At 36.4% G+C, this 22719-nt stretch overlaps 1 protein-coding gene across 1 annotated transcript in view; it reads right to left on the bottom strand.

Annotated features, from left to right (window-relative positions):
* TMTC2 (transmembrane O-mannosyltransferase targeting cadherins 2) overlaps window positions 1-22719 on the bottom strand; it is a 416162-nt gene that overhangs the window by 174698 nt on the left and 218745 nt on the right. The window contains exon 4 of the mRNA XM_079775789.1: window positions 10996-11110. Within this exon, the coding sequence (XP_079631915.1) occupies window positions 10996-11110 (115 nt within the window). The remainder of the gene's footprint in view (window positions 1-10995; window positions 11111-22719) is intronic.

Below are 22719 nucleotides of genomic sequence, written 5' to 3'. Positions count from 1 at the left end.
GACGTGGCCAAATTTCTTCAATATAGTACGCCATGGCTAAAACTCACCTGTGGGTAATTTACTACTAAAATATATTCAAGAATTTAGATGCAGAGCCCCGGGTGGCTCAGTTGGTTGGAGGGTCATTCCCTACGCCAAAAGATTATGGGTTCAATCTACAATCTCTCTCTCTCCTCACCTCTTCCTCTCTGTATAAAATCGATAAAAATATTCTCAGGTAAGGATTAAAAATAAACAAAATAAAAAGGTTTATATGCAAAAATTGCATATATATGGGTTGATGAAATAATTAAATATAATTTTCCCTAGTTTCACTAATAATTATTATTTTTAAAAATATATTTTTATTGATTTCAGAGAGGAAGGGACAGGGGGAGGAGATAGGAACATCAATGATGAGAGAGAATTATTGCTTGACTACCTCTTGCAAGCCCCCTACTGGGGATTGAGTCCACGTGCCCTGACCAGGAATTCAAACTGTGACCTCCTGGTTCATAGGTTGATGCTCAACCACTGAGCAAAACCGCCTAGGCAATATAATCACTATTTTTTACCTTCAAAAATATTCTCAATAAAGGCTAAAGTTATATTCTTAGCCTGTAGATTTGGTTAATAATACAGTACAACTGCAAATTAGAATTGAAAATTACTGAATGGCAAATTTAAATATGTTCAACAGAAGTCAATTGTATAACCACTTATATCCAAATAGAATTTTTAAAGGCCTATTAATACTTTAAGAACCATGAAACATCTTATTCTATATTTAATAAATCATAATAGAATTATATGCTTTATTATTTGCTATTTTTTTCTGATTAACAATGGAAATAACCAGAATTTGTTTTGTTGAAACGTCCTTTGGCTGGCTTTTCAGTAAGTAACATATTCTTTATTTTCTCTTACCGATTCTGAAAAAAGGTTTGTGTTCAATGTAGTAATAAAGAAAATATGTCCAGGACTTCTGGGAGAAACAGGAAGGAAACTCAAGTCATGACACTGGATAATATGATATATTCCAGAATCTTTATCCCATGTCAGTATGTATACAATAACCATGTCTCTGTGAGGAAATTTTACTGCTCGTATGTTTTTGGACAGTGACTATTTTCAAATACAGATATGATGCAAACAAGTAGAACACATCAATATAAAGAGTCAGCTAAGTAAAGATGGCCAGTAATACGAGCTGGGGAAAAAGTAGATCACCTAGGTATAATGGGCAGGACACAGGATTGTTGTCCAATAAACTTAAACTCTTTTGATGTATTTTCATTCACTAGTTTATTCATTGATCTATTAATCAAATAATGGATTAGTTTAATAATTCATTCACTAGTGTATTAATCAACATATCTATAGTGTAACTCATTTATTAGCTTATTCATCAACATGTACATAATGTTAAGCCCATTTGCCTGGCATTGTGCTTGGCACTGGGGCTAGAAGCTTTCCCTGGCTTTAAAGAGCTTATGCTCTAATTAAGAGGAACATGGTATCACAAATATTATTAGGACTCAGACTATAAAGAGCCAAGTAGTACTTGCTCTGGTGAAATTTGGTAGAGGGTACTTATCTTCCAACTCAGAGAAAAAGGAGAGGTATCAAGAAATCTTCCCAGGAAAATATTTGAGCTGAGATATAAAGGATGCTTAGGTATCAGCCAAGCAGAAAGGATGGGGAGTAGGGTGGAAACAGGTCAGAAGGGGAGAAGATGGCAGAGAATGCTGCAGGCAAAATAAATAGTATGTGCAGAGGCTTCCTAGGCAATGAGAATATGACATAGTTGGGAAAACTCTAAGCAAGAGGTTTCAACTAAAAATCAGAGCAAAAACCAAAAATTTTGAATCAGGCATATTTTTTTCAAAAAATAAAATGTAAACAAGCAAGAACAACCAGTTTAAAATGTTCTTGCCATGTAAACAGAGGTACCTATAAGCTGCCCCCCCCCCTCCGCCCCATTCCAGGAATCAGTAAAAGGCCAGATGAGTTGTGTCCCCAGAGCCCTGGTGACCCCAAGGCAATGGAATTTCACTGAAATCTCTCAGCTCCATTTCCTTTATATCAGACATGCCAGGCACTTCCAGGTACTCCTGTCTGATAACCTCTAATTTTAGGGGACCAGTCTGCTTACCTAGTATCACCTGGACATCCTTCTCTGCTCCTCTGTCCCCAGAATAAAACACACATAAACATACACATACACAATACACATACACATACACATACACATACATATACACAATCACACACATCTAGGGAACTTGGTGGGAAACCTGTCCTGAACTCTTGCCATTTGGCCCACAGTTACTTTCTCTTTCATTTTCATATCCTCACTTCTCATGGGTTTCTCCTGCTGGTTTTCAGCAGAGCTCAAAGGATGGATGGCTCAGCTTCTTGTCAGGGAGCACCACTTCCATTCTGTAATCTTTGATCCTTTTAACCTCTCAAAGGTTTTCAAAACCTAGCCCTGCATGAACACATAAATTTATCAGTTCTGCACCCGTTTCCCCACTGCTGTATCCTCCTAAGTTACTTCCTCCTAGGACAGAGTTCTTAGCATCGTGAAACATATAAACTTGTTGAAATTCTATGCAAAATTTTAGCTTCATAAAGCAATCTTTACCCAGCCCCCTCCCCCATAAAAATCCACTGTCTGAGCTCTCTCTCTCCTAAATGGAAGCTCCCAAAAGGCAGCTGTTATTGGTTAAATTGTCTCTTCAAAACCAGATATCTTGTAATTCTAACCCCCCAGTACCACAGAATATGAAATTCTGGGGAAACAGGGTCTCTGCAGATGTAAAATGTCAAGTTACCATGGGTGGGCCCCTCATCCTATGACTGGTAGCCTGAGGATGTGAAGACAGAGAAACACAGGGAAAATGTGATGACAGAGGCAGAGATCAGAGTTATGTAGCTGTAAGCCCAGAAACGCCAAAGAATGCCAGCAAACCACAGCAAGAAGCAGGAAAGAATTCCCCTACAGGTCTCAGAGGGAGCATGGTCCTGTGGACACCTTCATTTCAGTCTGTCCACATCCAGAACCGTGACACAATACATTTTTATTGTTTTAAGTCACCTAGTTTGTGGTACTATGTTATGGCAGTCTTAGCAAACTACTACACACAGCAACCCTAATAGGAATGTGTTTGCTTCTGAAATTGCAAGAAAAAAAAATAACTCTAGATATCTAATTCAAGAAGGGGCTTTATAGCTTCAACTAATTTAGTGATAATGATCAAAATATATTTAAACAATTCAAAAGCCGTCGTTATCTAATACCCATTAGTAATCTTATCACTTACATTGACAACTGGGATCCTCTCTGCTCTGATATGGATTTAATAATTCATTTATAAAACCAACAAATATAGTTAGTACTCCTATAAGTATGGGAAGATACAATAATCAATAAGAAATTGCCACTACATCAACAAGCTGAATATGAATGAAAACGGCCACTGTGCTTCAATATTAACTTTAGACAGCTATTCTTTATGTTATACAAGTATTTATTTATTCCCAGCTTATTTATAAGTCTTGTTCTCTGAGGCAGATGTTGATCAAAAGGCTTCATGGCATTTCTAGAGATGATCATATACTTTTCCTCTTCTGACTTTTTAAATTAAAAGAATAGAGTAACTGAATGATAATATTGAATACCATAAATCTAAAAATAAATGCCATCTGATAGTGGTGTTTTAATCTTTAATATGCTGCTGCATCCACTACACTAAATTTAAGACATGTCAACAGTTACATTAATAAGTATAATTGGCCTGTCCTGATCCTGTTATTTTGTTCTTGCTTGTTTGCTTTTTGTTTTGTTTTGGGTTTTCTGGAGGGAGGGGATGTTGGGGAGTTGTTATTCTCTTTTTGTTTTTGGTGTTAAATCTAATCAGACCTTTTGCTATCAGAATTATCTAGCTGCACAAAAATAAATGAAAAGTGCAACTAGGTGCAAGAAATACCACTTCATCAAAGATTTGACAGAACTCATGAAATCCCTAACTTGGTTCCTAGTGTAAAAGATTATTTAATGTGGTTTTCAAAATTTTCTGAGTTTTTTTTTAATTCAGATGCCTACCTCTTCTTGTGCCAATGTTGGCCATTTCTATTTTCCCAAAAAAGCATTCATCTACAGATTTCATATATCTAAGACTTTCATATATTTAATTATATTTTGTTATTTTAACTTTCCATATATCTAGTTGTAGCCCTTTTCTGATTTTCAATGCTGAGATTTTATATCTTGTTCCATATTACTACTGACAGAAATTATTCATCTTTTAAAGAACAAGCTATTATATTCTACTTTATTAATATTCTCTTTCTTTTTATTTCCTTTAAATTTATTAGTTTATTTTATTGTTTCTTTCCTAGCTTCTCAGATTGGATAATTACTTAGATTCTTTTAACATAGAAAAGGCAACTAGCTTAAAGTGGCAAAATCTCTATTATCCACAAAAATTATCTGCTCTGTTATGTAAGATAATCAGAAACTGATTAAACCACATTATACAAAGTGTAGCAAAAGTAGGTTTACAGTTAGGTGTGAGTATATGAAACAGAGTTTATTTCTGAATTATTATTTATTAATTATTGTATTACTTTCCTTATGAACAACTGTAAACCTACTTTTACCCAACCCTGTACTTATTACCTGCATTGTAAAATCTAATCCCTAATGAAATATTTAATGTCCTATTGGATTATTATTTAAATATCATTTGGAACAGAGTGACTGGGACAAATCTATAACAATAATGAAAGAACATCCGTTGAGTATTTTTCAGCCTAGAAATCAATTCTATTTCAGATGTCAGTGAGTGGTGTAGTTACAAGGTTGAAAGCTGACTATGTATTTGTGAAATTTAACAGTGTAAATCACTGAGCAATGGTCCACCTGCTTTTGTTTCTGAACATTTCTTATACTTGAAAATAAAAACGAGCATCATAATGCAGATCTATTGTACCAGGTCTTTAAAAAACTTAGTCATGTAAAGTATTGCATTTCAATAAATTGGGCAATTGAATAGAAGGTTGAATATAAGACTGTGCATTGAGGGTACTATATCTATTGCTATTAAGAGTAGAAGTAAGTACTACTTTAAATTTCACATTATATGACTATTATCTATAAGCATGGATTGAAGTGATATCAATAGTTTATAATTAATTAATTTATTTTTTTAAGAACTATTTTTAAAAATTGAATTTTAGGGAATGAGGAAGAGAGAGGGAGAGAGAAACATCGATGTGAGAGCAAAACATTGATAGGCTGCCTCCTGCATTCCCCCTATCAGGATTTGAGCCTGCAACCTGGGCATTTGGCCTGACCACAAATGGAACCTGCAACCTTATGGTGCATTGGACGATGACCAACAAACTCAGCTACACCAACCAGGAATAATTCAGACATTATTTAAAAAGGCTTTTTGATGCAATTTCTTCTTAAAAGCAACTCTTACCTCAGTTGTACAAACCCATTGATGATCTTTCTAACAAAATTCTACAGCATGAGTTCAGTAAACACAGCAACTGACATAAAAATTAATTTATATTCTCTATTAGATTTAATTTCAAATATTCTACATGTAAAGGTTATTTGAATTAATGTTTTTTTTCTGAATTTGAAAGATATACATTGAGGGGTTTTTCTCACACCCTTTGTTTATTCTATAGAAATGTGATTTTATGGATGTAGAGTTAAAATCTCTTAAGTTCAAATTCCAGCTCCTCTACTATTTGTGTGACCTTAGAGAAATTGCCTCTGAGTTTCACTTTACTCATATTGTAGGCTTCATTTAAAGACAAACTGTGATAACATTTGTAAAGAATTAAGAAGAGTGCTTGGTATATGTAAATAATTCAACTAACTGCTATCAAGAAAAAAGAATTAATATTATCCCATTCATTTATTAAAAAGATATGTAACCATTTATATGCACCACTCATATATAACTTGATATCAATCCTGAAAAAAAAACTGTCCTCAAAGTTTGAAGATATTATCAAGCAAGGTTGCCCAACTTCAGACATAACCAAATTTCATTTATACTATTATTTACTTAATAATTTTTCAAATCATTTATCTTGACATAGAACAATATTTAGATGTGCTTTTAAATGTGCTAGTCTTTTTTTTTTTCATTTAAACATAAAATTCAATATACAGGGACTAATTTAGAATTCTCTCTGACCTCCTAGAATCATCCTGTGGCTGGTCAATGTTGGTGTACCTCCCTTTAGTAATGATTGCTTATGGGTTTTTTTCTAATTTATCTTGATTGTTGAAATTATGACATAAGTCCCCTTTCCCCTCACTGACCACCTTCACTCTGCTCCTGCCCCTTCCACAGGCCTTCATTGCACTATTGTCTGTGTCCATGGGTTATGCATATATGCATATAAATTCTTTTGTTAATCTCTTCCCACCGCCCCTCTTCCCTTGAGATTGGTCAATCTGTTCCGTATCTCTGGATCTATTTTGTGCAGTTACATAATCATATGTATCTTCCTAGTAAAAATTTCTAACAATATGAAAAATTTTAATAATTTACAAAGCAGTAGCTTTATGAACATTGAATTAGTTTTAAAAAATCTAGATTAGTGATTAAAAGTACAGGATTTAACAGAAGTGTATAATTTCCAAAAGCTTTTAAAATTCATCAGTGAATACGAGTATTTCATGCAACTAATACATATTCATTCATTTCAGGCTTTGGTCATAAAGCATCTTTAATAGACATAACTATAACTGATGATATGAAAAGTAATTAAAACCTGCTATTACCACAAAGGAGCATTATCAGGTTAAGTTTACTTACTGATAAGATTGAACAAAGCAAATTCATTTTCTTTCAGGATTTGAAATAGAACAAGGAGCAATTTCTATACATTAGAGAGCATTATGTATTAAAAATAGCATATACTTCTGAAAAGAAAAGTTTTTCCCAAATATTCTTTAAACTATCTTTGAGAAAACTTCCTACCTATGTAAATAAATAGAAAAGAAAAAGTTTGTTCCTAGATAAATATGATACCATATATTTATAACTAGAGGCCCGGTGCACAAAATTCATGCACTTGGGGCGGGTGGGGGGGGCGTGTCCCTCAGCCCAGCCTGCACCCTCTCCAATCTGGGACCCCTCGGGGGATATCCAACTGCCGGTTTAGGCCCAATCCCTAAACTGGCAGTCAGACATCCCTCTCACAAACTGGGACTGCTGGCTCCCAACCACTCACCTGCCTGCCAGCCTGATCACCCCCTAAACACTCCCCTGCCAGCCTGATCGATGCCTAACTGCTCCCCTGCCGAACCGATTGCCCTCAACTGCCCTCCCCTGCCGGCCCAGTAACCCCCAACTGTCCTCCCCTGCCAGCCTGGTCACCCCTAACTGCCCCCCCTGCAGGCCTGGTCGCCCCCAACTGCCCTCCCCTGCAGGCCTGGTCCCCGCCAACTGCCCTCCTCTGCAGGCCTGGTTCCCCCCAACTGCCCTCCTCTGCAGGCCTGGTTCCCCCCAACTGCCCTCCCCTACCGGCCCGGTTGCCCCTAACCACCCTTCCCTGTTGGCCTGGTCACCCCCAACTGCCCTCCCCTGCTGGCCTGGTTGCCCCTAACTGCCCTCCCCTGCTGGCCTGATTGCCCACAACTACCCTCCCCTGCGGGCCATCTTGTGGTGGCCATCTTTGACCAAATGGGGGCAGCTATCTTTGACTACATGGGGGCGGCTATCTTGTGCAAGGGTGTGAGGGTCAATTTGCACATTACCTCTTTATTATATAGGATATTATGGGTTGTAAAAGACCTATCTTGGTGCATTTTATTGATATTTGATTTTAAAAACCATTGAAAAATTCCCTATTCTGAAATATAATTATTGAATATCAGATTTCTGTCAATGACATGGGTTATATAATCTAAGACGTTGAAATCATTGCCAACACTTCTTGTTGGAATTTAAGCCATTCCCTTTGAGTTAAAAGTTAAATGTAGTTTTAAAAAAAACAACAACCCTGTCATATTAGTAAAAATATTATGGAGCTATCTATGGCATTTATGACATAGCTGATTTTCCTACATTTAGTGGGGGGAAAAAACAAAACCTGATCGTGTTACTTGTTAACAATCATTTCTCCAACAAGGATTTTTTCCTTAGGGTTTGGGAAGGTATATACATATACTTTCATAGTTTATATATGTATCTAGATAGTGGAGTTTTAAACATGCAACTTTTAGATTACATGTAAATTGAATTTATCAAATAAAATAAATTTCTCTTCTCAGAAAAGAATAAGCCTAGATAGTTACATTTCCTTTTTTCTTTCAACTTTTGCCCAACAGGTATCCACAAGAGTTAGAGAACTGTGGATAAAAGAGAGAAAAATACAATCAAAACAGAGATGCTAATTGTTCAGCTTATTTTCTCCCCCCAAATGTATGAAGAATGAACACCATAAGAAAACTCTCATCCCACATTGCAAGGCAAGAGGCCCCTCTGACAACATTACTTTCATATACAAAAAAATAAAAAAGAGGAACATTTGTGTAAATTTATCAAGCTGATAAGGCTTTTTTCATGAAATAAAGATTCTATTAACCAATAATATAGTAACATCACAATATTTAGATGGAGGAGATGTGGGAAAAGACTTTGTAGGAATATCAAGATACATTTATTCCAGTAAAAAAAAAACAAACAACAATGTAAACTAAATTATTTCAGGGAAAAGGATGGTGATATATTTGGTGAGCATGAAACACAGCAGAGAGCATCAGGGGTTGTGCAAGCTGGAAAGGATGTGCTCCATCTGAAAGCCTTCCAGGTAAAAAAAGAAAAAAATTAAATCTGTGCAGGTCAACATACAACACACGCTGACCCTTAAACCACAGGCCGTGAGACTGAGACCCCAGTGTGAAGGTCTGGGAAGTTAAAAACAAGGTAAATGCAGAGAACTTGTATGCATACCAGTATATGCATAACCCATGGACACAGATACAAGGGTGGTGAAGGCCTGGGGTGGGGGTGGAGGGACCGGCTAGCAGGGGAAAAAAGGGGACATATGTAATCCTTTCAACGATCAAGATAAAAAGCAAAGCAAAAACAAGGTAAATATATACACAGGAAATCAAACTGAGCTCACCCTGTCTGCTTGATGTTAAAAATCTAAATCTTTTTTCCTGTTAACTTTTATTTTATCTTTTTATCTATGTTTTTAGATTTAGAAGTACAAAAGACTTAGATGCAACCAGGGCATAAATACATACTAAAAATCAGAGCTGACAGATAACTTTGATATTGTCAATATTACATAGCATTCATTAGTCACAGCAGTAGACATCTTATTCTGCCTGGTCCCTTCCAGCAGGGAATTGATACTCCACTCCCCTCCCCTCCCCTCCCCTCTACTCCACCCTTCCACTCCACTCCACTCCCCTCTCCTCCCCTCCCCTCCCCTCCCCTCCCCTCTACTCCACCCTTCCACTCCACTCCACTCCCCTCTCCTCCCCTCCCCTCCCCTCCCCTCCCCTCCCCTCCACTCTACTCCAGTCCACTCCAATTTTGGTGGCACTGTCAACAGTGGTATCTTACAGCCCCTGCCACACTGCCCAGTGTTTCATCCAAGAAAGGACACATAACCCCAGGAAGATATAGCAAGACCTTCTTTGTAAGATTAATAGAGACACCAAGACAATTGCTTCTGAGACTGAGGAGTTAGGATGCCATACACATAACAGTATCAGAATCACCTTCCCCATGGATATACTATAAGAATCACCTTCCCCATGGATATACTATAAGAATCACCTTCCCCATGGATATACTATAAGAATCACCTTCCCCATGGATATACTATAAGAATCACCTTTCCCATGGATATACTAGTAGACAGAGTTCCACAGAGAATGAAGCGAACCCAGAGGAACCAGAGCCACAAAATGACGACAAATCCTTACAACATAATAAAGCAGTTGGATCTAATTGTGCCACATCTAGTTAACGCCAGGAATTTTCAGTTATGGGAGTTAATAAAATCTCTTCTGGCCGAAACCGGTTTGGCTCAGTGGATAGAGCGTCGGCCTTTGGATTCAAGGGTCCCAGGTTTGATTCCGGTCAAGGGCATGTACCTTGGTTGCGGGCACATCCCCAGTAGGGGGTGTGCAAGAGGCAGCTGATCGATGTTTCTCTCTCATCGATGTTTCTAACTCTCTATCCCTCTCTCTTCCTCTCTGTAAAAAATCAATAAAATGTATTTAAAAAATAAAAAATAAATAAAAAAATAAAATGAAATCTCTTCTGTGTTTAAGCAAGTTTAGACTACGTTTCTATTACTTATAAACAAAAGAATGTCATAAATATAAGAGGCCAAAAAAGGGATTTGGGTTAATTTGCATTTATCCACTCACATCTCACTGTACCCCTAGGGACTTTTTATTTAAAGAACAAAACCAATTTTCCCCCAGGGCTTTTTCTAATCCAGTGTACACAAATATTCTAAATTATCCAATTATCCCAAACTAATTATTAGTACCATTGGAGAGGGGACAAATAAAAGAAGAGCCGTTATCTTAGTCACTAATACATGTTCTACATATACTTGGAAGCAATTTTTTAATAGAGGACAAAATTGATTATTCCTAATAGTCAAGATATCAATTATATAAATTATCAACCATAGCAGGTTTATTTTATGAACCCATCTAAGTATTAATGGAACAAGCTTTTAAAAAATTTAAAAGCATTTAAACCAATTTTTGTTACATGGCACAGTACTTCAGTTGTGTCACATCAATACACATGAATATCAGTGAGGTGGCCCATAACAAAGAAGTCACAAATACCATCCACCTACTAATCTCTGAGGTATGATTAATGAAAAGACTATTTCAGAAAAACATTCATCATCTCCATCTCCAGCAGTTAAATCAATAGTCCCTCTCGCCGCAGGTTTCAAAGATGAACCAAAGCAAACAAAGCATTGCATACTCACAAATTATAAAGCATGTCAGCCATGTTGCTACGGTAGTACAAAGCATTTCTATAGGCGCTTTCAGCTTCGGAAATTTTGCTCTGACTCTTCAGAACATTTCCAAGGTTACCCCATGCTGCCAAGAAGAGAAAGAAGTATTCAGGCTGAGTATCAATCCAATTATACGTGACATAGTATCAGGCCATCAGGAAGTACCACAGGGAGAGAAAAGCTTCATAAAACATTTTTAAGATGGAAAATTTATTTCCTTTATACTCTAACATTTCATCAAACCAGAAGATTAAATGCAACCAAAGCCTAAAAAAATTTAAAGTAATTATTATGTCTCAAAGCTGATACACATATACAGTTCATCATAAGGCCAAGAACAATGTTATCTTAAGATCACCTACAAAGACTTCATGGTCTTTCAAATTTCAGTAGGGGTCTTCATGGCCTGAAATAACTGTATGCTTACTGAGCCAGAAACGGTAAGAAATCACCTTAAAATAAACAAAGATCTCATTCAAATATTTAAAAACTGATAAATGACATAGAAGAACTGGGAATGAAAAGCAGGAAAACTAAACAAGATCAAAGCTATAAAGAGGCTTAATGGGCACTGGGACATATCAGTAAAACATGCTTCGTAAAACAGTTAAGTATAATAAAGTTCTTTTATACCCTTCCTGCTAACAAACACATTTGTGTGCAAAGCAGTATCCCAGTACTTCCACATATAATCATATTAAAAGAATCTATATTTTGTGTGCCCTTTGTTTTTCACCTCAAATAATCATGATTTCTCAACATTAAAAAGAATAAAAGTCATAATTCTTTTATCAACAGCTGCCCATATGGCATGACTCTCAAGTAGAACTAGCTCTCAAACTGGGATGTTTCTCTTGTCTTCCTTCCTTCGCACAAAGAAAGATGGATGTTAAGTCCTAAAACTAGAGTCCCTCACAGCTAGAAAATGGGGATGGGAAAGTTTATGTGTCAAGATATATTTGGGTAATTACTGAGTCTACCTGAAGAATGAAAGCAGTTTTTAAGTATCATTTTTTTAATGCATAAGAAAGTATAGGATCTTTCAAGCCCAGATGTGTCCATGTGCCCTATAATTTAACAGTCTGTGTCTCAGTTTACTCATCTGTAAAATGGGAATTAGTGTCTCGTGGGCTTTGTGATATTAATAAATTAGTTAGCCAGCGTGGCTGAGTGGATGAGCATTGACCTATGAACCAGGAGGTCATGGTTCAATTCCTGGTCAGGGCACAGGCCTGGGTTGCAGGCTTGATCCCCAGTGTGGGGCATGCAGGAGGCAGCTGATCAGTGATTCTCTCTCATCATCAATGTTTCTCTCTATCCCTCTTCCTTCCTCTCTGAAATCAATAAAAATATATTTTAAAAAAGTTAGTAATATATGTAGGCTGTTTAAGACAGTGTCTGACACATGGCAAACAACAAACATTTACTATTAACACTGATATTGTTGTGGTTGATGCTCTTTGCAAATTACAGTGTCAAGCATTGATTATAGAAAAAATGTCAGATATTATACACTTTATGCACTTATATTATCTACACAGAATAATAATCTTGTATTTGGAAAATCAAATACCTCCTTTTGCTGCTGATAGAAAAAAGAGAAAAAGGACTGAACTTAATGATTGTCCAGACCTAATAATGCTACATGCACCATGCCACAAACTTAAATACATCAGCTGAATTCTCAACACAGTCCTGAACACAAATATTATGCCTACTCTGTGGATGAGGAAACAGACTCAAGGACAAGTTAATACTGGAGTATTAGTTACAGGAGGGATTCCAAACCAAGGCTAGCTGTTTTCCGCCCTCCACCTAACATTTTAATACCACATTTCATCTTCCACTGCAAAACAACATTCACACACTATGCATTAGGCCTTGATATTATGTCTATAGAAATGGAGTCCTTAAGTTGAAATATAAAAGAGGTAATTTAAATTCGAACACTAAATGCAACAACAAGAAATACAAAGTAGGGAAAACAAATAGTAAAATAAATTATAATTATTTTCAAACTTATTAGGCATAACACCATGTGTATTTTATACATAGGCCCTCACCTCCAAACTAATGAAGTATGACTCTGTGGAAACTTATAACACCCAGGCTATTTTTCAACCCACCTCACCTCTCCCAAAGTTCTGATTTGATTGTGACATTTACAAATGAAAACATATTTACATTAGAATCACTCCAGAGAAATGCATCCAAATGTTATTTTAAGCACCAGGAAAACATCATTATGGTGTTATACCATATAAACCATAGTCCTAGACCATGCTCAAAAGAACATTATATTTTAAGGCATATATCCAGAAAAACAGATTGACTTTTTTTCAGATAGCTATACCTCAATTAAATAATAAACTAACAAGCATTTCTCTTGTTAATAGTCAACAGACATATGTATAGAATATATGTTCACTCATTCGGTTCTTTGTTCATTTACTCATTCATAAGTATATTCATTTACTAAACTGATCTTTGTTAATCCCCTCTTTTGTGGCAGGTACTTCCTTAGGGGCTGCACACTTAGAAATGTACAGACATGCAAGTTCCCACCCACTCAGAGCTTATGTGTGAAGTGGGGAGTGAAGTGAGATGGGAAAGGGAGGACCACACAATAGAACGAACGAATGAATGAATGAACGAATGATAAGTGCTACAAATAATATAAAACAAAGTAAGACAGAGTACATGAAGCTAATTTAGATAGAGATAACTTACAAATAGGGAAATAGGTTTGATCTCTAAGGAATAAAGGATAAGGAGCCAGACTTGCAAAGACTGATGATTCCAGATAAGGGGAATTGTTAGAGTAAAGGATATAAAGCAAGAATGCATTTGATTATTTCCAAGAACAAAAAGGCCAGCCAGTTGAGTAGTGGCAAGATGAAAAGCCATGATGAAGTCACAGAGGCAAGCAGGAGTTCTTCGGGGAAGCCATAATAAGTCTGAGGGTTACTTTACTTGCAATGGGTGGGGGAGAAGTTGCAGAGAGTTTGGTGATATGTCTTAACGTATTTGAAAAGATCACTCTGCCTCCTCTGTGGAGGAGGCACTCACTGCAAGGGAAGAGCAGAATGAACAGAGACCAAAGATAACTGCAGTGAATGAAGAGGGCAGGAGTAGGGTGGCTTCTACCGTGACAGGCAGCAGAGGGAGAGGGCTATTTCAAAGTGAGAATACAATTAAGAAATTAAGCCCTAGCCAGTTTGGCTCAGTGGATAGAGCATCAGCCTGTGGACCTAAGGGTCCCGGGTTTTATTCCGGTCAAGGGCATATGGCAAAGCTATAAGGTAAAGCTAACTTTCTTGTTTTTTATCCAAATGAAGATGTGAGAGATTGTGAGAGATTTCATTTGGATAAAAAACAAAAATCTCTCACAACCTCTCACATCTTTTTTTTTTTAAATTTCTTTATTGATTAAGGTATCACATATTTGTCCTCGTCCCCCCATTCCCATCCCACACCCCTCCCCACACATGCCCCCACCCCCCTGTTGTCCTTAACCGCTGGTTAGGCTCATATGCCTGCACGCAAGTCCTTTGGTTGATCTCCCCCTTTACCCCCACTCTTCCCTACCCAGTCTCTCACATCTTTATAATTAAGTCACTACCATGGGTGACTGGGGTGGGGGTGGGGGAAGTAAAATTCTGCAATTAAGCATATATTTTTAGACAATTTTAATTGCCTCTAGATAAGAGAGGAAGAGAAAGAGAGAGAGGAGGAGGAAGAGGGGAAGAAGGGAACAGGTTGGGGTGGAGGGAGGGAGGAACATACACAATCAGATAGAACACCAGCTTGAGGTCAGATTACTCTGAGACCATGATAAATAAGAAAAAGCAAGACTACTTTATAATTTTATTAAACAAAAAAGAGTCACTGTATAACAATCCACAAAATATCAAACACCCCTCGCTTGCTATAAATAATTTATTTACCCAGTCATAGAATGGTCTCAGCATCAAGTCTAAAGGACACCCCTCATTCCTTATAACTTCTCCTAAAGCACCCCGCCAAAGTCCAGTTCTTACTGCAAGATATGTAATGAGACACCACAGGGTCTCCCGGGTACACTGGTCCCACAGTGTAAGAAGTAAGGCACCTTCCTTACCACAGGAAGGTGGTCTTTAGATATAGCGCACTGACATCAAGGATTTCATCACACTCAAGTCTGAAAATAATCCCATTTAAAAATTTCCTCTTCCTTAGATAACTGTTCTTCAATACAGTGTTTATAAAAACATATTTTAGGTTTTTAACGTAAGAGCTGCCAAAACAAAGCCTAAAACTGTCACACACATTTTTGGCGTAAAAACTGCTATCGCCATTTCAAAATTTTCAAATTTAAAGGTGATTGATTTTTGCATCAATGCTACCAAAACTCAATGCTAACATAAAGATTAATACAAAAAATACAAAAGTATCCTAAACCATATGACCTAATAAAAATCCCATCAACAAATAGTAATTCTTCTCATGAAAGCTGTTCATTTATGTCTCAATAATAAAACAAAAGTAAAAATCATTGTTGAATTGAGAAATCATTTAAAATCTAGCTAATGCAGATATATTCCAGTTTAAAGAAAAGTATATTAATATGGAATACAAAATGTACATCTTAAGTAGGCTACTATAATGATTTCATGTGTACCTAATTAACCTATGGAGTTAACCTATAGAGGAAAGACAAAATAAATACCAAGCATTTTAACTAATACTCAAATTTATTAGTAACTCAGAGAAATGCAAATTTTAGCAAAATATAATTTCTACTCAGTTTGGCAACAAATAGAAAGTTGGATAAAGACAAGCATGAGTGGGGGAAGGACCCTGTGCAGAGTTGGTGGCAGTGCAGCCTGGGCCAGCCATTTGTCACACCATCTGACAATAATCCGTCAACTCACCAGATGTCATTCATAAATCAAGGACAAACCCTGACCAGCAATCCCATTCCCAGAGAAATTCTCACCTAGGAGAACACGTAGAGGGTGTTTAATCTTAGTTTTGCTTGATAGTAAAGTAACCGATTGTCTACCCTGGGAGTACTATGTGGGACATAGACTTTATGAATTACTATGCAGCAACAAATTCCATGTAAACACTGCAACATGAATGGACCTTAAAAAGCCTACAAAGTGACAAAATATTGAATGCATTCCGTGTCACAACACCAGTTATAAATATTAAAATTTCATTTGCACCCAAAACATCACCACATAATTTACAAGAGTATATCATAAATTGAAGGATGCAAATTAAGTACATTAAAGGAGCTGCCTATGGTACAAAGGGAAGATGAACTTAGCAATAGAGATAAAAGCAAATAAATATATGAATCAAAGAGAGGAAACTTGCAGGGATCATCCTGAAAACATGCCACGAGCCAAAGAAAAAAATTAAACTAACACTCTGCAGCTGGGTTTAAGGGGAAGGGAGAAATGAAAAATGAAAGTCACACCCACATTCTTTTAAATAGAGATGGAGTCATCCTATATCCTACTTAAGGAATAAAGGGTTTTAACATTCACTAAACTTTTTCTTGTACTAAAACAATTCAAAACAGATGTTTGGGATTATCTTCAAATTTTCACTTGGTAATTATACTTTGGACCAACAGAACTTAAAAGGTCTTGTATTTTCATTAACATGTAATGTCATTTACATGTTTAACATTTTTAGGTCCATTATTTTATTTAGGTGTTCAACTCGTGGTGATTTTTAAAAGTACAGTTTTATTGAAATAAAATCCTCAAATACTAGTATTCTTCCAAGAAATTCTGATGAAGCCCAAAAATAGTACCCATGCTTTTAAAGTCTGTATTTCAGTAGACAAGTGTGGACAGATGAATTCAATTCACACTTGAAACTCAGGAGATAATATAATAAATCACTTATCTGAAGTTCAAAAATATGTAATTAGTTTATTCTAAAATATCAGAATAACTTTTATCAGTTTTTCCCAATAGTGTTTCAAAATATTTAGAGTACTCATTTTATTTCTGTTGTTTTACAAAATTAACATTATAAGAAGTTGCTCTTATATGGGGTAGAGGGGCCTGCTGTCCGATCTCATGGCTTTTCCTTGCAGCACTATAAATCTAAGTGGTATTAAAGAAAAGGAAAAGAAGGGACAAGAGTAGGTAGAGAATTAACATTCATATATATATAAGTCAAGGACAAACCCTGACCAGCAATCCCATTCCCAGAGAAATTCTCACCTAGGAGAACTCATATATATATATATATATATATATATATATATATATATATATATATATTAAAAATATATATATTAAAAATCATAATGGTGTTTTCACACCATTAAAAATCATAATGGTATTTTCACTTACTTAAAACTTACTATTTGCTGGAACTCCCATTTGACCCAGTGATCCCACTTCTAGGAATATATCCCAAGAAACTAGAAACACCAATCAGAAAGGATATATGCACCCCTATGTTCATAGCAGCACAATTTACAATACCCAAGATTTGGAAACAGCCTAAGTGCCCATCAGCAGATGAGTGGATTAAAAACTGTGGTACATCTACACAATGGAATACTATGCTGCTGTAAAAAGGAAGGAACTCCTACCATTTGCAACAGCATGGATGGACCTGGAGAGCATTATGCTAAGCGAAATAAGCCAGTCAGAGAAAGATAAATATCACATGATCTCACTCATTTGTGGAATATAATGAACAACATAAACTGATGAACAAGAACAGATCCAGAGACTGAGAAGCATCTATCAGACCGTCAAACCTCAGAGGGAAGGCAGGGGAGGGTGGAGGAAAAGGGGAGAGATCAACCAAAGGACTTGTATGCACACATAAAAGCATAACCAATGGACTCAGACACTAGGAGGGTGAAGGCATGAGCAGAGGGTGGGTGGGGGGACAATAGGAGATAAGGACACATACTAGTATGCAATACCTTAATCCAGTGATGGGCAACCTTTTGAGCTTGGTGTGTCAAACTTCGCCAAAAAACTGAGCATAACTCGGGTAGTGTGTCACTTTGAGGAAAAAACATTATTTCGCAAATGTTTCATCCTCAGGAACAGCAAATGTTTCATCCTCGGCATGCGGCCGCTTCAGCGGCCACGTGTCATCAGAAATGGCTACGCGTGTCAGTGCTGACACGCGTGTCATAGGTTCGCCATCACTGCCTTAATCAATAAAGAATTTTTTAAAAAATTAAAAAAACTTACTATTTGCTTGACAGAGTCCAGAATTTACTTAACCTAATTAAAACCTTGGAGGTATATTACTATACCCATTTCATTGATGAGAAAACTGAGGTTAACTCATTTAGTAGCAAAGCTAATGACCAGGAAGATCCAGATCTGTTTCCAGGCATTGGAATCTACTTAGAGGTAAGGCTATCTCACTCTTTCAATATTGCATTTGAATACAAAGTAGAATAGTGTATTATAATAATTCTAGGGGCCCAGTGCATGGATTCGTGCATCTTGAAAGGAACTGTGGGCTGTGAGGCTGTGGCGGGCACAGGGGCGGGTCTTGGCCCATCTTCTGCACCCCCATCTGGCCCCTCCCACCTTGGCCCCCAGTCTCCTGTCTGCTGGCAGCCCCGCCCCCGCCACCACTGCTCCCACATGCTGACAGCGCCAGCTCTGCTTGCACCCACTGCTGGTGCTGGCCCAATCGCTCCATGCAGTCAGCAGGTGCGAGTGGCAGCTGCTGCCCCGATAGCCCCTCAGGAGCAGGGGGAGGTGGAGAAGCCCTCAGGGGCAATCGGGGCTGGCAGCCACCACTCGCACCCCCTGACAGGACCGAGCGATCAGGACCAGCACTGGGCACTGGCAGCGGGTGCAAGCGGCGGCTCCAGCGCCAGCTGCGGGTGCGAGTGAGGCCGATGCTGGCAGCAGGTGCGAGCGCCAGGCAGGACCGTGGTGCACAGGACAAAGAATTTTCAGTAACCACCAGAGGCTCGCCCCAATGACAGCGACCTGGCACCCTCATTCACCTGCTCCACCATCCCGCCACAGCCGATGCCCACCATGTTCCACACTCTGCCGCCTGCTGCCTACGCCCGCCATGTTCCGCGTGCGCCCCCTGGTGGTCAGCGCACGTCATAGTGACTGGTTGTCCAGTTGTTCCGCCGTTTGGTCTACTTGCATATTAGCCTTTTATTATATAGGATTTTTACATATTTAATTGAGGGACTAAAGTATAATATGAAAATAAAATAAATCATCCAAAAAGGTCATCCCCTCAGAACTGCTAAGGGTAAAATTAAACTACCTGGTCCCAATTTTTACATAATATATTTTCCATACCAAATAATATATTAACTATTTTACATCTCTGGGAATTTAACTTTAAATATATCTCATTTGCAGTTAACTCATTGGAAGTAGAACATCCTGTACCTGTGTAAACAAATGGGTGCTGTTGGAGACTTAAGGAACTTCATTACGATTTTCTAAGTGCCCTGAAGATGCCTTACTCATGGCAGAGATGTAATAAGCATAGTTTAACAAGTACATGACTTGTCTAACATGATTTCCTAAGATTAAGCATATATGATGATAAGTTGAACGGAAGGCAAACTGACACTACTACATATTGCTGGAAAAGCTTTAGAAAATCTGATCTGTGAAGTTATTTTACTTTCAAAAGTAAAACTAAATTTTTCTGTTAAAAAATCAGAAAGGGAAGAACCAGTAGTAATTCTTATATCTCAAGGGCCCTTCAAACTGATACTCAATTGTATCCAAAAGGTATCCATTTACTAAGAAACTTGACCTTAATTCACAAAGAAAGCTCCTCTTGTACTTAGTCCAAAATCTGCCACAGTTTATTTTATGTTCTTTGAAAGGCAGAAAAAACAATTAAATACTCCCATCTTGCTAAAGTTGTTCTAAAGAGAAAATCAAATGTGAGTGCCTCCTAGAAATGTCATTCATATACAGCAATAAATACCTCCATTCAAATACATAGTAGTTCCAAGTTTACAGAGTAAAAACGAACTTACTCTAAAATGACTGCCGCAATTTCTTATCTCTGATATAGTTCATAAAAATCAATGTAGGGTGTTTAGAGCAATTTATTCAAGAATATTTTTTAATTTACATAAAAAGTTTAAAGATATTATGTATATTAATTTATTAGAAAAGTTAAAATAATTTTCTTATAATTCTGGCATACATTGCTCCTAAAAATTAGCTAAAATTATGATTTTCTTAATGTTTATTACTTTAAATTTAACTACATAATATTCAGGTCTATATAAGCAGTTATGTTTCTTTGGATTATAACATCAGCATTTTCACTTCACTAGTTCACTGAACACAGTCGTCAAAATCAGTAAGGACTCTCATTTTTCACTTTTGCCTTCAACTTTAATTTATTTTCACCTCAGAACTTTAATATATGTCTTTAGCTCCTATATCAAAATCTGGAGTTCTATGCAAAGTTTGACAAAATTGAAGCATTTAACTGCATTAAATAAGCTGGTAAATACTAATTTTTGTTTCCTCCAACTTTGAATTACTTATTTGAAATCAGCATGATACCACCAAAAAGGGTTAAAAATTGAAACTTTACCAGTTATCTGGGCCAGACTAGCTGCAAAAGAAAGTCAGGAGTGTCTAATGTATTTTATAAGAATTATTTCTATTTAGTTTAAAGACCTATTTTTAATTTTGTGTATATATTTTATATTTTATTCCTCACAACAAATAATATCATCCAGTTGGTATTAGATGAAGAAACTGTGATTCAGAAAAGTGACACTCAAAAGGATAAAGAGAAGAAAGGAAAGGAAGAGAAACACATTGATAAAGGAGAGAGACATGGTTTGTCAAGGTTAATATTACTTAACCTCAACAGAGCTAAAATGTCTTTCTGGTTACAAAGCTTTTACTTTTAAACTCTGTGGAACACCTAGATTTGTCATCCAAAAATGATATTACCAAGGGCATAATTTAAATAAATATTTTAAAACATAAGGTTAATTATGTTAAACTTTTTAATCACAATGGAGGGGGCTAAAGAAAAAAAGAAGGCCAAGGGAGGGGGAAAAGAGCCACTTTCTTTCATGGAACTTAAGATAAACGTGACTGTTGTTTTTTTAACCACAGTGTCTTCCCCGTACTTCTCTTCGTAAAGATTGTGAGGGGTCAACATTTGTAGCCTGGACTTTTCACTAATTCTACAATAGTCATTTCATGTGACCCCCGGGAAACAGGAGCCCTTATAAAAGTCTGAGAATTTGTTTTTCTTAAAGTAATTAGACCTTAGATTATTACAAAAAAGAATGGTAAGTGGGTTAAAAAACATGTGTAGTTAAAATCTTAAGTGAAAAAAGAGGAAATAATTTAAAGATTATGATTACTATGACATCAGAATAACAGAATACTTACATATAATTCTAATTTTAGTAAATTTTTAATATGCAGTTATTTCTTGTTTCCCTATCTTTGGTTACTTCAGGTAGACCTGAAATTAAATGTATTCCTAATAAGGGAAAAATGTATTTAAAAATTAAGTTAATTAGCATTTCAATAGTATGTTAATAATATTAACCTTGACAACTCATGTTTCTCTCTCTCCTTTTCCTTTCTTCTTGCTCTAAAACCAATAAAAACGTATTTTAAATTTTTAATTTTCAAGTAAATCTGGGCCAATCATAACAAAGCTCAAGGCAACATTAAATACTGTAGAAGCCAATTTTAAAAAAAGAAAAATAATGGACATTTTCATGATTATATTTTATAAAAATTTCTACTTCTGATACACAAATATAATATATCTCAAATACAGATCAATACACTGAAATCTGATAACTTCTATATATTAACTTTTGACAGTTTATCAACTCAGCACTAGTATTTAATAGGGAAAAGGCATAGTTAGTATCAGAGAAAATGAGATTAGAAGTAAATAATCAGTAAAAATACAAATTTAAAGAATAACATATTTACATGTGTAGAAAAATGTTTATGCATGTTAATAAAAGAAAATTATTTTTTTAAATAAGTATGAAATTTCTAAAAATAAATATCAATCACCTTTGCCATAAGAACAAATCTTGGGAAACTATCATTTTAAAGTAGTTTCTTCTGTACTTTCAGCTGACTATTAACAGAAGAGGGGATATTAATTTTCTTTGCCTTTTTTTCTGCTGGACAAGAAGATAAAGGTTCTTGAAAGGCTATGTGAGGGGGACCTAAGATGGCAGAGGTGGAAATTGGACTTACCTTTTACCATGACCACGTCAAAATTACAACTCAAGTATAGAACAATCAACCTGTATGAACATCTGAAGAGTAGTTGAACGGAAGAATAAATAAACTCAGAGAGAACTTACACAAAGAAAAAGTAAGCATAAAGAAAGTATAGAAACTGTAAAAAAAAACACAGTAAGAAATAAAAATACAATAACTAAGGTGAAGAATACACTTGAAGGAATCAACAGCAGGGATCAAATCAGCAATTTGGAAGACAAGGTAACAGAAAACACTCAACCGGAGCAGAAAAAAAAAAAAAGAATTTAAAAAAATGAGATAGCTTAAGGAACTTGAGGGAGAACATCAAGCATAACAGCATCTGTATCACAGAAGGAGGGAAGAGCATGCAAGAGATTGAGAAACTATTTGAAGAAATAATAACTAAAAACTTCACTAATCCGGAGAAGGAAAAAAAAAACAAAAAACC

This window comes from Cnephaeus nilssonii, assembly GCF_951640355.1.
Source record: "Cnephaeus nilssonii genome assembly, chromosome: 6".
NCBI classification, from domain to species: domain Eukaryota; kingdom Metazoa; phylum Chordata; class Mammalia; order Chiroptera; family Vespertilionidae; genus Cnephaeus; species Cnephaeus nilssonii.
This window is presented reverse-complemented; position numbering and strand designations above follow the sequence as displayed.